Here is a 14629-nt window from a genome sequence, read left to right as displayed (position 1 = left end):
TTATTCATGCATTAAGCATACAAAATATTGGATTATTGACCTTTAGTAACTCTGTGTTTATCAGTTGGCGTATGTGGACCGCGTGGTTCACATCCGGAGGCGAGTCAGCCGGGCCTGGCCAATAGCAAAAGGCCGGACGATGGAAAACTTAAAACAAAGAGAGGAGGTTGAGCGCGACCAGTTCGGTACTGGGAGATTGGAGGACCGGATAGATAAAGAGAAGTATTTGGTGGAAGAGGAAGCAAGGAGATTGGAAGCTGTGAACATAGGAGGTGGTGCAGGACCTAGCAGGAATAGAGCTAAGCGTATAAGAGATAAGTTTATCAAGTCAAGCACTCTCTTAGGCTACGCGATTTCGACGTGGGTAGATGATTTCAAGATGATTCCCATTAAAATGATGGAGGATGACTGCGTAAGAGTAGGCAGTCAAATTGGGAAGAAGTTGTTGGTGTTATGACAAATAGGGCAATTGTGAATCGAGAAACAAAAGAACGTAAATAGACACAGAATTTACGTGGTTCACCAACGTTGTGTTGGCTACGTCCACGGGCAAAAACGGAGAACAAATTGTATTATGACTGCAGTTTTCAGATACAGATTATGTGCTCTACTCCCATATATATAGGCACACATTAGACAGACTGGGCTTAGGAAACATAATCCTATCCCTATTAGGAAACCTAATCCTATACAAATTCAAGGCATACTAACAAATCTCCACCTTGACTTGAATTCTCCCTTGCAGACGCATCATCATAACACCAGACAAACAAACTTCTCCATTCTTGCCTCAGATTTGCCCTCCACGGGCAACTAACAGCTCATGACATTAAGCAAGTCCAAACAATGTTGGAACTTGCTCTGCGGGACCGACTTGGTGAACATATCAGCAGGATTATCAGCAGTACCTACTTTCTTCACCTCAATTCTCTTCTCATCTCTTAGAAAATGATACCTCACATCAATATGCTTAGTCCTTTCATGATGGACTTGATCCTTGGCTAAACAAATAGCGCTCTGACTGTCACAAAACACAACAGCTTGATCTTGATGTAAACCAAGATCACCAACTAGCCCTTGCAACCATATTCCCTCTTTAGCAGCTTCTGTCAATGCCATATACTCTGCTTCAGTAGTAGACAAAGTAACTGCAGCCTGCAAAGTTGCTTTCCAACTAACAACAGAACCACTAAGAGTGAAAACATAACCGGTCATAGATCTTCTACTATCGACATCTCCAGCGTAGTCAGAATCAGAATAACCAGTCACTAAACAGTGAGTATCACCTTCATAAATGACACCAACATCAGACGTACCTCTCAAGTAACGAAAAATCCTCTTCACAGCCTGCCAGTGCTCCTTTCCAGGATTTCCCATGAACCTGCTAACAACGCTGACAGCATGCGCTATATCTGGCCTAGTACAGACCATGGCGTACATCAAACTCCCTACTGCATTAGAGTACGGGACTCGAGACATGTACTCCTCCTCAACTTCGGATTTCGGTGCAAGATCAGATGACAAATGAATGTTTGTGGCACTTGGAGTATCAATAGCCTTAGATGCAGACATGCCAAATCTTGACAAAATCTTCTCAATGTAGCTCTTCTGTGACAGAGAAAGCTTTTTCTTTTCTCTATCTCTAGAAATCTCCATGCCCAGAATTTTCTTCGCAACACCCAAATCCTTCATATCAAACTCAACACTAAGCCGAGCTTTCAACTTCTGTACTTCAGACTTTGACTTCGCAGCTATGAGCATATCATCCACATATAGAACAAGATAGACCATAGAACCATCGTCAGCTTTGTTGTGATAGACACAACAATCATACGGACTCCTGCTGAATCCCAGCTTGATCATGTAACTATCAAACCTCTTATACCACTGCCTCGGAGACTGCTTTAGTCCATACAAGGACTTCTTCAACTTGCACACATAATCCTCCTTGCCCGGAACCACAAATCCCTCTGGCTGAGTCATGTAGATATCCTCCTCAAGCAATCCGTGTAGGAAAGCCGTCTTCACATCTAGTTGCTCAAGCTCCAAATCATAATGTGCAACTATCGCAAGTAACATTCTGATGGAAGTATGTCTGACCACTGGTGAGAATATCTCATTATAGTCAACCCCCTCCTTTTGCGTGAACCCTCTTGCAACTAGACGAGCCTTGTATCTAATGTCCTCATCTGGTGTAGTGCCTTCCTTCTTCTTGAAAATCCATTTGCAAGTAACAATCTTTCTCCCCTTAGGCCGTGGAACCAATTCCCAAGTCAGGTTCTTCAAAAGTGATTCTATCTCTTCTTGCATTGCAGCGAGCCACTTGGCACGCTCATTGCCTGAAATAGCTTCCTTATAGGTAGGTGGTTCATCTGCCGAAGGCTCATCTTCGACCTCATTGGCAACCTGCAATGCATATGCCATCATATCCTCAAAACCATACCTCAACGGAGGCTTCACATTTATCCTCCTAGCTCTGTCAATAGCAATGCTTCTCTGACGAGCTTGTGGATGAACATCCGAACTAGAAGTACCGGCGACTTCAGAAGTAGTGTGTTGATCTTCTCCACCTTGGAGTTGTGATTCACTCACATCATGAGTGACTTGCAGCTCCACCTGTTCATCAACACCATCCAAATCCTCTGTAGCAATAGACTTCACAGTAGAGTTAAGCATAGAATTTTCATCAAATACCACATTCCGACTGAGAATAATTCCACCCTCTGAAGATTACCAAATTCTGTACCCCTTAACTCCATCTCCATAACCTACAAATACTCCCTTCTTAGCTCTTGGCTCCAATTTACCTTCACTCACATGATAGTAAACAGTACTCCCAAAAACTCTCAACATAGAGTAATATGCAGGTGAATCAGACCATACCTCGTACGATGTCTTGCAGTCAATGCCAGTGTGAGGTCCACGGTTGATCAGATAACAAGCCGTGTTTACTACCTCTGCCCAAAACTTCCTAGTCAAACCGGCTTGGAAGAGCATGCATCTTGCTCTCTCCAACAACGTCTGATTCATGCGTTCTGCCACACCATTCTGCTGTGGTGTATGTCTAACGGTGTGATGGCGAACGATCCCTTCACTCCTACAAAACTCATCGAACTCAGACGAACAAAATTCCAGACCGTTATCTGTTCTCAATCGCTTGATCTTCTTCCCAGTCTGGTTTTCAATTAGAGTCTTCCACTCTTTGAACTTCTTGAATGCCTCACCTTTATGCTTCAACATAAACACCCAAGTCATTCTCGAGTAGTCATCAGTCATCGACACAAAATACTTGCGTCCTCCAATAGACTCAACACGTGAGGGACCCCAACAATCCATATGAATGTAGTCAAGTGTCCCCTTCGTTCGATGAACACCCTTCTTTGGAAACTTGCTGCGATGAAGCTTCCCCAACACACAGTGTTCGCAGAAATCAAGTTTCTGCACCTTATGGCCCGAAAGAAAATCACGATTCGACATGATTCTCATGCCACGTTCTCCCATATGACCGAGCCTCATATGCCACAGCTTGGTCATATCCTTGGTTGCAACCTCGGATGATGCAATATCAGCAGAATTTGCTACGATGGAACCTCTCAGAACATACAAGGTACCCCGTTTCAAAGCTTTCAGAACCACCTTCGAACCTTTCAAAATACGCATTACTCCACCTTCACCTTTGAAACTGAACCCCTTACTATCAAATGTACTTAGGGATATCAGATTCTTCGTCATCTGTGGAACATGCCTAACATCGTTCAAGGTGCAGAAGACCCCATCATGAGTCCTAATCCTGATTGAGCCGATGCCAACCACCTTGCAGACAGCACTGTTGGCCATGGTAACATTGCCTCCATCTATCTGCTCTGAACGTGAAGGTTTAGTTCGAAAACCAAGGCTCTAGATACCAGTTTGTTATGACAAATAGGGCAATTATGAATCGAGAAACAAAAGAACGTAAATAGACACAGAATTTACGTGGTTCACCAACGTTGTGTTGGCTACGTCCACGGGCAAAAACGGAGAACAAATTGTATTATGACTGCAGTTTTCAGATACAGATTATGTGCTCTACTCCCATATATATAGGCACACATTAGACAGACTGGGCTTAGGAAACATAATCCTATCCCTATTAGGAAACCTAATCCTATACAAATTCAAGGCATACTAACAGTTGGGGTTGGAGGAGGAACATGTGGTTGAGCAAGAAGAGATTGTTACACGTTTGACTCAAGCGAGGGAGGATAAAGAGGAGTACAGTCAAGAGTTGATTGATGAGATGGAAAAGATGATGGCAGCATACGACAAGAAGAAGACTATTGCAAGAGGCTTCGATAGGCCATCCTTTGTGCTGGACGGATTTGAATGTCCTGACCCGTTTGCTACACAGCAAACCCAGACAACAGACGGGGCTGGTGGTTCAGGGACAAGAACCAATGATGATAGAGCCCAAGATGAGCCGGTGGGCGCTGCTGACCAGGGTGAGGACATGCACGTGCAAGAGGAAATTGGCAGTGATATCCCTGATAACAGAGCAGGAAATGATGGTGGTGGCCAGCTTGAGAAACCTTCCAGCTTAGCAGCGACTGAGGTATGTACTGAGAAACTAAATGCTCAAGTGTTATTAATTAGTAACAATATTACACCTTTTCATTTGTGTTCCATTGTTTGCAGGTGCCTAGAAGCAGTGGTGAAGATGATGGGAAGGACATGGAGGATGCAGCGGCAAAGAGTAAAGCCGAAAAAAATAAAAACAAATCAAAGAGTGCAGCCGTAGGGGACACCATCAAGGTAAATATACCCCAATCAAAGCTTGCATTTTGTAATAATATTGTTACATTATTTAAGTAAATCTGGACATTATATGTATGTATGTATGCATTATTCAGTTCATTTTGTTTAATTATTTTTTAAAAAAACCCAGACAACCAAAGGGAAACGCGCTGAGGTTCCGGCAGCAAAGAGAAAATAGCCAGCTAGGGAGGGAGCTTCAAAGGCAGCGATGGGAAAACAAATGGACATTCGGCAGGAGGTTGAATATCTAAATGAAGCCATAATTTTCTGCATTATTACGTTGATGTCATGCATTATTGAATTGATTATTTTTCCTTGTTTAAAGGTACAGACTGCTGCACCACGTAAGGGCGTAGTGATTGGTATTGAGTGAACAAATGAGCCACTACAACTTGTAGATCCAAAACAAGGAGGTGGAAAGGTTGGTCATCAAGAAAAAACGAGAGGGAAACACATCATACAGGATTCGGATGCGGATGAGGTAAAAAATAGCATAGTTAATTCAAAGACTAAAGTAAAACATCTACTAATAGCATTGTATGCGTCTATATTTTTTTTTCCAGAAGGGAATAGGACGAATGAAGAAGCCTAGTCTAGCTGCCCGGTCTCCATTCAATGAGAGAGCAGTTAGAGTGACAGCAAAGCCACACACGGTGGAAAAGCAGCTCTACTACTGGGTTCTTAGCACAGCGGATAAGAACAAGTAAATTTTATACTTTAGATATTCTTATTTTTGGGACATGTGAAATTGTTTTAACTGGGTAAACATGTACAGGGATTCAGTTGTCTACCATGACAACTTTAAGAGTACTGTGCAGATCGAGATGCAATCTTTAGCGCCATTCAAGCCAGTGAGCCTCGATGTTATCGATACGTGGAGCTCTTACCTGAATACAATGGAAAGGAACAGGGCGCCAGAGACAGTTTCCAGGCTTTTCTTCTCAACAAGACCATGTGTGAGTGTACAACCTTTCTCTCCATGTGTAACGCCCCGAATTTTCGTTCCCTTCCTTCGGGATAAATCGGATTTAGTAGCTTAATCTATTTCCTTTAAGAAGCCGTGTAATCGTAGTTATCGTGGTAATTTTCAACTTTGGAGTAATTTAAGTATCTTCGTTGGAGGAAATAAAATGCAAGGAAAATCTAAGTTTCAAGAATAAAAGTGGAGAAAATACTTTTATTAGAGAAATGTGGATACACCGTGAAGAAATAGAAATACATGGATGATGGAAATAGTACATGCCTGCAAGTGTGATAAAATCAACATGCACCTATTCTACACTATCTATCCTACTTCTTTAAATTCTCGAGTTTGGAAGCAAACTAAATTGGGAATAGAACCAAATGAGCTCAAGAGGAGCATCTCCTTTCTTTCCCTCTCTTTCTTAATCTCGATTTTTGCTTCCCTCCACAAGCTTCAAGAATGCCTCCATGTACCTACAAAGTTACACCAAATTGGGGGTTAGAAAGTTACACACAAGTAAAGAGGGAGGGAAGCACAAGCTAAATAAGAGATGGAGCAAGTAGGTGAATAGTGCAGCTAGAAGAGCTACAAGATAGAGCATGAGGTAAGCCAATTTTTGTCACCACTTCATCTAACATCAAAAGAGATTCAAGACAAAGAAGGCATAGGAGAAAGAGCTCCTACACAAGCCCAAAAGTAGAAGATGAGACAAACTCTCATCTCCCCGTCGATCAAGGCCGAGAAATCAGCCAAGAAGATCAGCCACCATCACCAAAACGGCAAGAATCTCACAATCATCAAGCTCGAAAGTGAGAGAGCTAACAAGCCCAAAATAGGAGCCTTTGGCTCCAAGTCTCAAACCTAGCTTCCAATAGATTAGCACCATATAAGAGCCACCTTCCCCTTCACCTCCACCACCCACTCACGACACTAAGCGCGGGGCGACGGAGAGGAGAGGAAGCGGCGGCGAAGGCGAGAGACCGCCACCACCGATACAAGTTCAGCAAGTGAGGTAAACAACCTCAAACACCCAATAATCTTGCATCATATAGAGCTAGCACAGTAGGTAAACAAGAACTTAGAATCATAGCAGCTCTAAATGAAACTTAGAAACAGAACTCATAACAATAAAAGTTATTCCAGTAGCTACATTCTTTCTCAAATCCCTCTCAAATGCAAATAGACTCCCCATATCAAGTGATGAATCAACAATAACAGTTTGCCCAAGATCAAAGCTTTAGTAATTCTAAACTAAAAAGGGGCTAAGGGATTTGGGGACTTAGCTTTGGAGTGAGGAGTACTCGGCCGAGCTGCCGGCGATGGTCGAGCGCCGCTGGACGCCGAAAGGAGCGGCGACTCTGCTCGTTGAGCAGCCGGAGAACCGAGAGGAGCGGCGACTCTGCTCGTTGAGCATCCGGGATGAGGTCGGCGCCGCTGGACGCCGAAAGGAAAGAGAGCAGCGTGCGTGGCGGACTTCGGCAGCCGCGATGACGTGCCTGCCGTCGCGAGTGGGAGGCGACGGAGGCGTGAGCGACGGACGGGCAGCGACGAGCTCCGGGAGGCCCGGCTGAGCGGAGACGCTGCCGGGGCAGCAGAGTAAGGCGGCGGCTGGTGTCGGCGCCGTCTCGGGAAGGTCGAGAAAGGGCTGGGGTCGTTGCCTCTTGGAGGGCTCGACGGCGAGAACCGATGCAGAGCGCTGGCAGCAGCGACGGAGAGCCGGCGACGCAGAGGAGCGGCGGACGGCGAGTGACGTCGGCAGCGGCAGTGCTGTGAGCTCGCCGAGTGACAGAGAGAGAAGCGTGACGGAGGGCGTACGCGTCGGCGGGACCCCGAGATCCCCGTCGAAAAGTGGCGATTTCGCCGGAGAGGGAAAAGCCGCCGCCTTTGACTTTGAATTTATGGATTCGTTTTGGAGTTAAGAGATAGAGAGAAAGAAAAGGGAAGAAGGAGATTCAGCGGAGGAGTGGACAAACTCTGGCGAAGCCGGAGATGGCGATCCGCCGGAGAGGTCGCAAGGGAGGAGGGAGAACCGCCGCTGTTCTCGTCTCATTCGAGAATCCCTAATCTGGAAATTTGGGAGATAGGAATGTGAGAAGGGAGAAGTCACGATGGAGGAGATGAGTAAATGGGTCCCTGCTTTGGGCCTAAGGCAAATTAAGAGGCTGGATGAAATTTAAATCATTTGGGCTAGGCCCCATAGGAATTTATTTGAGTGTATATTTTGTGATGGACTATTGGGCCAAGTGCCATTCTTTATTTAGGAGATAGAACAAAGAATAATTGGAGAAATAAAGAAGTTTAATTTTTAGAAAGTGGGCCGAGAATTCCTATTTATTGGACTTGAGAAGCTATTTGTTGGATGGGATTAATTTAAGGATTGAGTTGGAGCTCAATTAATTAATTCCCGAATAATTTACTAAGTTTCCGAAGATGGAAAGTATTGAAGTTGGAAAAGCGAGGGCCGACCGGCGTCGCCCGCGACGCCTTGGGCGGCCACTAAGGAAATAGGAGGAAAGAGAGACGACGTTCTCGAGCCACGAAAATAATTAAGTTTAATAAAGAAGTGCTATTAATTAAATTTCCCGATTTAATTAATATGCGAGTTTCTAAAAATTTCCTAGAAGTGAACGAAGGATAAGAGAATTAATTAGGGGCATGCATTCCTATAAGTATGAGAACTTCTTGAGTCTTATTAAGTACGTTGTTTGCTTTCAAAAGGCTATCTCTGTGAGTAAAGGCGGAGTGAGGAAAAATCAATTTAAAGAGTTTTAAGCGAACGAGGTGGACTTTCTATTTAAGATACGATTGTTGCCTTTATGTTTAAAGTATGGTTTTTATGAAGAGTGCCAAGGTGATATGAAAAGTACAGTTTACGTTTACAGTTTCATGAACAATATTTTACGAAGAGTGCCAAGGTGATATGAAAAGTACAGTTTACATTTACAGTTTCATGAACAATATTTTATGATGAGTGCTATTTACATCAAGAGAAAGTGATGTTATTTAGTTATGTGACATTATGTGTTGCTTTACGGGTGCTTGTGAACTTTGCCTATCTGATTGTCTAGCAAGGGCGATGTCCCTACTAGACCAGGAGTTTGTGAATTAGTTTCACCAGGAGTTGTGAATTGGTTTCACTAGGAGTTTGTGAATTCATTTCACCAGGACTTGTGAATTAGTTTCACCAGGAGTTTGTGAATTCGTTTCACCAGGAGTTGTAAATTAGTTTCACCAGGAGTTTGTGAATTCGTTTCACCAGGAGTTGTGAATTGGTTTCACCAGGAGTTGTGACTTCGTTTCACCAGGAGTTAGTTCAGATATGGCATAAGTTCCAGGAAAATAGAACAGCAGATCGCTTTTGATAATGAGAAGGAAAATGTTTTAGTGTTCTCGGAACTTTTCCTAAAATCCCGAGTTCACTCAAGTGCGGCTTGACAAAACCAGTTTTAGTAAAATATATTTCGGCACGTGTCCATTGAGTACACCAAGTACTCAGCCCTGCATGTGTTTTAAAAATGTGCAGGTTGAGCAGTGATGACGGCGGGCGGTGTTGAGCATAGACGATGAAGATCCTTCGATAGAATAGTACATGGATGCGTCGTGTCTCCATACACGATGTCATCTTCTCTTGACTCTTCCGCTGCAATGTAAAAGTTGAGATTTCATTCTCTTGTACAATGCACTCTGATTTATATATATTCCAAGTTATTTCAGTTCAAGTTCAGTTGTGCCACAGTTTTCCCCTTTCTTCCCCGCTTCTTTTATCCTCCCCTAGTTGCGATCAACCGGACTTTCTATCCTTAGAAAGTGCGGTCGTGACACCATGTTTCTATCAAGTTATTATAATAACTTAAAGTTTGTAACGGCTAACACAAAAAAACTACAGATTCAGTCAATGGTGGACGCACAACCGGAATGGACGGAAGATTTCCAATTTGAGGAAACAATTGGAACGGGCAACTATCAGTGAGTTATAGTAAAATAATGTAGTCGTTTTTTAGATGCACTGGAGAGAATAATATGTGTTGTAATGCTCCTTCCGTTGTGCAGTTCTTCTTCCCAGTTTGGGGGGCGTCCCATTAGTATGTGGTTTGTTTTGATCTTGGAGATTCCAAGATGAACATCATTGATCACACCTTGGCTGAAACACACGGGACATTTGGTGAAAAATATGAGGACACACCCTCTGTGCTGGTAATATGCATTACACTATATAACTTCTGCATTATAAACCACAAATTGTACATTATATGCCATTGATCAATTTTATCTTCTTTGGGTGTAGAAAAAGTTCTTTGCAGCAGCACTTACGAAGTCCAAGGTTTCAAAAATGGCGGCACAGGTCAAAAAGTGTAAAGCGCATGTCGTGACAATGCCGTGGAGGAACAACAGCGGCACCGTGGACACGGGGGTGTATGTGATGAGGCATATGGAGACGTACTTCGGAGAGGGGGAGAAGGATTGGGAATGTGGTCTAACTGCCAAAGGAATGAAGAGCCTGGAAATGTTGCGAATGAATGAAATATGAATTAGATGTTTTTTATGATGTAAGGGTGAACAACAAATTTGTGGGTTCCAATGTTCTGGATATCTTGCAAAGTTATGGGTATCTTGGTACTAAACGTTTTGGGTATCCCTGAACTATGGGTTGGAATGTTTTGGATATCCCTGAAGTAGATGATTTGGAATGTTTTGGATATCTTGGTACTAAATGTTTGTTGCACAAAACTGGTAATGGCTAAGAATAGCTTAATAATATCAATTTATTGCTTAATAATGTACAATATATAAGAAATAATGTATATCAAAACTATCGAACATCTTAATGTGTCATAGCAAACTCCATACTCGATGCATTTAAGTTAACAAATAATGTAAATAAATTGATTCATAATGCACTTTTACGGGATAGTAATGAAGTGACATACCGGTGCATATAACACAAAAATGTAGTAAATATAACTTCATAATGTATGAAAATATGCATATAATGCACGGCTATTCACAGTATTGAAAATACTATTTCTCCAAAACGCCAGGCTACTGTAATAATTCTGAAAAAGTAGCAAGTACTAAATTCAAATAATGTAAAAGATACATAACAATAATGCACAAAAAACCTTTTATAATGAGCAAACATTTAAAAAACCTTGTTCAAAGTCGGAAGAAATAGACTTAAAACTCTGAGCATAAAACGCAAAACAAAGAAAAATAATGTTGTTATAATGAAAATAAATCAACATTTTCTCTTTCCCTTACGCAGCTCATTCTCCGTTTCAAGCTCTTTAAGCATTGGACAATTTCTAGAGTCATGATGGCACAACTCATCGCACGCCTTACACCGTCTAAGGGGCCTAGTAGCATCCTTGATAGCCTTTTCTCTCTTGGAAATCAGATGACTAGCGGAGCTGCTCGCGAGCCCCTTTGTCTTTACCACATCCGGAGGGTGGACCTCGACGACTTCCGGCCTTTCCATTCCATAAAACTGTTCAATCATTCGCCTCTTCTCAGAAGCGAATGTTAAAGGAGTTCCAAGTTGAAGTGAATTACCAAGTTCCTCCGGTCCACCTACGAATGCACGAAGCACGTCAATGTCCGTCTCAAATCGACGAAGAAAACCATAGAACAGTGAGATTCCTTGCTTTGAAACGTTTTGCCTTTCATCAACAACGGATTGTGTAGGTAAAGTCTCATCAACATGTCCATGGACAGCCTTAGTTAGCGGAGTCTTCATCCATCTACTTGCACAGTAGTTATCCGGAATCTTTTTTACTTCACTGTTCCGGAACAAAGAGAAGTCATGGCTGCACAGATAACCCTTCCTACTGAATAGTTTGCAATCACAAGAATATGAGTCGTCAGTCCTATCGTGTCTCACAAAGTAGGAATGGCGAAGGCTGTCTCCAAGTTTGTAGGTGTCAACACTGTCTGTAGATGAGAACCCCAAAACGCGGCATCTGTCATTTCCCTCAACAATCTCCTCTTGTATTTTCTTGAACATACTATCTGTGTACAGAGTAGAAGCATGTTTCTCGAAAGGCAGATTAGTGGCCAATATAGGCAGGGCAGAAGCGTCTTGGTAGTCCAGCTTTGTTCTACTATTCCGCTGAAAATCCACAGCTTGGTTGAAATTCAAGTAGAATTCCACAAAATTCCGCAATGTTGTTGCGTGGCTTCAGAAAGTTTTTATAGAAGTTGTTCTCTAACTCAGATATCGAGGTGGTCCTAATCATCGAGCCCATTGGGAAATCTCTGAAGTACACAGGTATCCATAACTGCCTATACTCGTACAACGTCTTGAACCAACTGTGTTCTTCTAGGCCATAACGCTCAACTACTCCATTCCACTCTTCTTCGAACTCGTCGGGTTCAAGCAGGTCCGACCATACACATGCATTGAACTCTTTCTTGAAATCTTCGTCCCTCAATAACCGACCAGGAAATGTGTTGGCCAACTTATGCATGATATGCCACATACACCATCTGTGGCGAGTCCCGACAAGAATCTCATCAATAGCCGATCTCATCCCCAAATCTTGATCTGTAACAATCATCTTCGGAGCAACCCCCATACATTGGAAAAAATGTCTAAACAGCCATGCAAAAGCGTCTGTCTTCTCGTTGCTTACCAAACCAGCAGCGAAAGTTACTAGTCGTCCATGATTGTCCTTTCCCGTGAACGGCGCGAAGATCATACAATACCTGCGTAACATAAGCCAACATAATTCAAGCAAAGGACATGTATAATGCATGAAAAGTATATAGTAATGCATACAATAATGTACATATTAAAATGTTATAATGCACGACAGGTATACCTATTGGTGTTGTAGGTGGTGTCAAAAGCGACAATATCACCGAACATGTGGTAATTCCTCTTCATCAAACCATCACACCAGAACAGAGCAACAAGCTGGTTGCTAGCATTAACCTCGTACTCATATGTGAATGCTTCGGACATCTCCTTCTTCCTAGCCATATCATCCAAAACCATTTGTACGTCAAAACCATGAGCGTATGCTTTGATGTCTCGTGAAGCATTCCTTATATCCCCAACATTGCAGCCAACGAGCTGAAAACCACCGAGAATTTCCTTCAGCACATTAAACATGAGTGTGGGGCCTATGTTAGCCTTTGAACAATCAAGGATAAATTGATGATGTACGTCGTCCAACTTTCGATTGATTGACATAAACTACTGATGCTCTGTCCCAACCATATAATGGTTATGAACTTCGTTAAACTCCTCGACAGTATAACCTGAAACTCCTCCCTCGGAGAAGAACTTGAATGATATACTGGCTTTACAACCACAACGCTTTGATAAACGTCGACGTTTTATCGAAAAACCAGACCGTGCATTTGCTTGGTCATCCTCGCTCGACTTCTTGCTGCCTTCTCTGTTGCAAACCACGTTATACCAAGTAATTATACCATCAGTTTTCCTCATTTGTGATTTGCGAGTATCAAAACCAACAGCACGGGCATACACATCTTAGAACGCGAAACAAAAATCCAGTGATTTGAACTTCTGCCCAACCACAGGCTTCAAATCTTTCGAGCACTCAGGTACAACAACCACTGCACACAATCACAAAAATAAAATCTCAACTAACATAAACATTATGAACAATAAAACGTGCATTATCTATCTAATAATTTACATTATACAGAACTAAATCTACATTATTTGTATCTAATAACACAACACCCTAGTTTAATTAACGTGTCTAAACCATAACCAAGACAAGATAAAACATGCATTATCTATCTAATAATTTACCTTATACAGTACTAAATCTACATTATATGTATCTAATAACACAACACTCTAGTTTAATTAACGTGTCTACACCATAACCAATACAAAATAAAACGTGCATTATCTATCTAATAATTTACATTATACAGTACTAAATCTACATTATTTGTATCTAATAACACAACACCCTAGATTAATTAACGTGTCTAAACCATAACCAAGACCAAATAAAACTTGGATCATTTATTCATAACTGTACATTATCTATTAATGAATGAACATTAAGATTAACAAAGAATACAACATCCCAGCCGCCGCGTTTCTAAACCCTAGCCCATGCAAACTCAATTATAAACCTTAGCCAACCCCTTAAGCAAACTCATGCTCCTTGTTAACGTCAGTTATGGAACTAGTTTTAATTAACAGAAAAACGAAGAGGGTTGAGTGATTTGGGAATTAATGAAACGTGGATACAATAAACTATGACTTTCCGAAAAAATTTACCTTCGTCCATGTTTGAATCATAAGTTTCGTCCATTGTTGAAGAACCACCTTCTTCCATTGTTTCGCACGAATGCACGCTTTGTTAAAACCGGAATTTAAAACCGGAATTTTCACGAACGAAAAACGAAGAAAGATGAAAGAGAAGAAAGATGAAAGAACGATGAAAGAGAAGAAACAATTCTGGGAGACGATGAAAAAACCGCTGCAAGATTTTGTGAGGGAGAAAATCATGGAATTTCCATAACCAACGATTTTGTCATTACCTTAAAAGCCCTTTTCCATTTTTTTAATTAATAAAAATTACTTGATCAGGCCCTAATTTCGGCCATTAGATATTAAGAATGAATGGTGGAGATTAAAAAGGAAAAAGCATAAAATATAGAAAAAGTATATGAATACACCTCTATATATATATAGTTTTGATCAATGTCGAACCCTTCTTAAAGACCGAACTAGAGACTAAATTTGGGCCACTCATTTTTCTATATCTTATGGTTATGATTAATTTAGAATTAATTTAATATTTTATTAAATAAAAACGTTTTTATTTTATTTTTATTTTTTAAAAAAATAAAAATTTAAATTTTTTTTTTAGAAATTTTTTT

The 14629-nt window shown here is 41.6% G+C and overlaps 1 protein-coding gene across 1 annotated transcript; it reads right to left on the bottom strand.

Annotated features, from left to right (window-relative positions):
* Positions 1–10994: 10994 nt before the first annotated feature.
* On the bottom strand, positions 10995–14082 carry LOC125189891 (protein FAR1-RELATED SEQUENCE 5-like). Its single transcript, XM_089059055.1, has 6 exons — positions 14025–14082; positions 13261–13339; positions 12975–13158; positions 12577–12890; positions 12020–12460; positions 10995–11931 (listed from the first exon to the last, which is right to left on the bottom strand). The coding sequence occupies exons 1-6, from the start codon at positions 14080–14082 to the stop codon at positions 10995–10997; spliced, it is 2013 nt and encodes a 670-aa protein (XP_088915181.1).
* Positions 14083–14629: the final 547 nt, after the last annotated feature.

This window comes from Salvia hispanica, chromosome 5 (genome assembly GCF_029641045.1).
Source record: "Salvia hispanica isolate PSC_SH4W2 chromosome 5, Shi_PSC_v1, whole genome shotgun sequence".
NCBI lineage: Eukaryota > Viridiplantae > Streptophyta > Magnoliopsida > Lamiales > Lamiaceae > Salvia > Salvia hispanica.
Note: the sequence above shows the minus strand (reverse complement) of the source record. Positions and strands in the feature narration are given on the sequence as shown.

Coding starts and splice junctions, on each gene's coding strand:
- LOC125189891 (XM_089059055.1), bottom strand. CDS start 14,082: ATGGAAGAAGGTGGTTCTTCAACAATGGACGAAACTTATGATTCAAAC. Junction 12,891..12,974: donor AAGTTCATAACCATTATATG/GTTGGGACAGAG, acceptor GATTGTTCAAAG/GCTAACATAGGCCCCACACT. Junction 11,932..12,019: donor AGGCAGTTATGGATACCTGT/GTACTTCAGAGA, acceptor AACTTTCTGAAG/CCACGCAACAACATTGCGGA.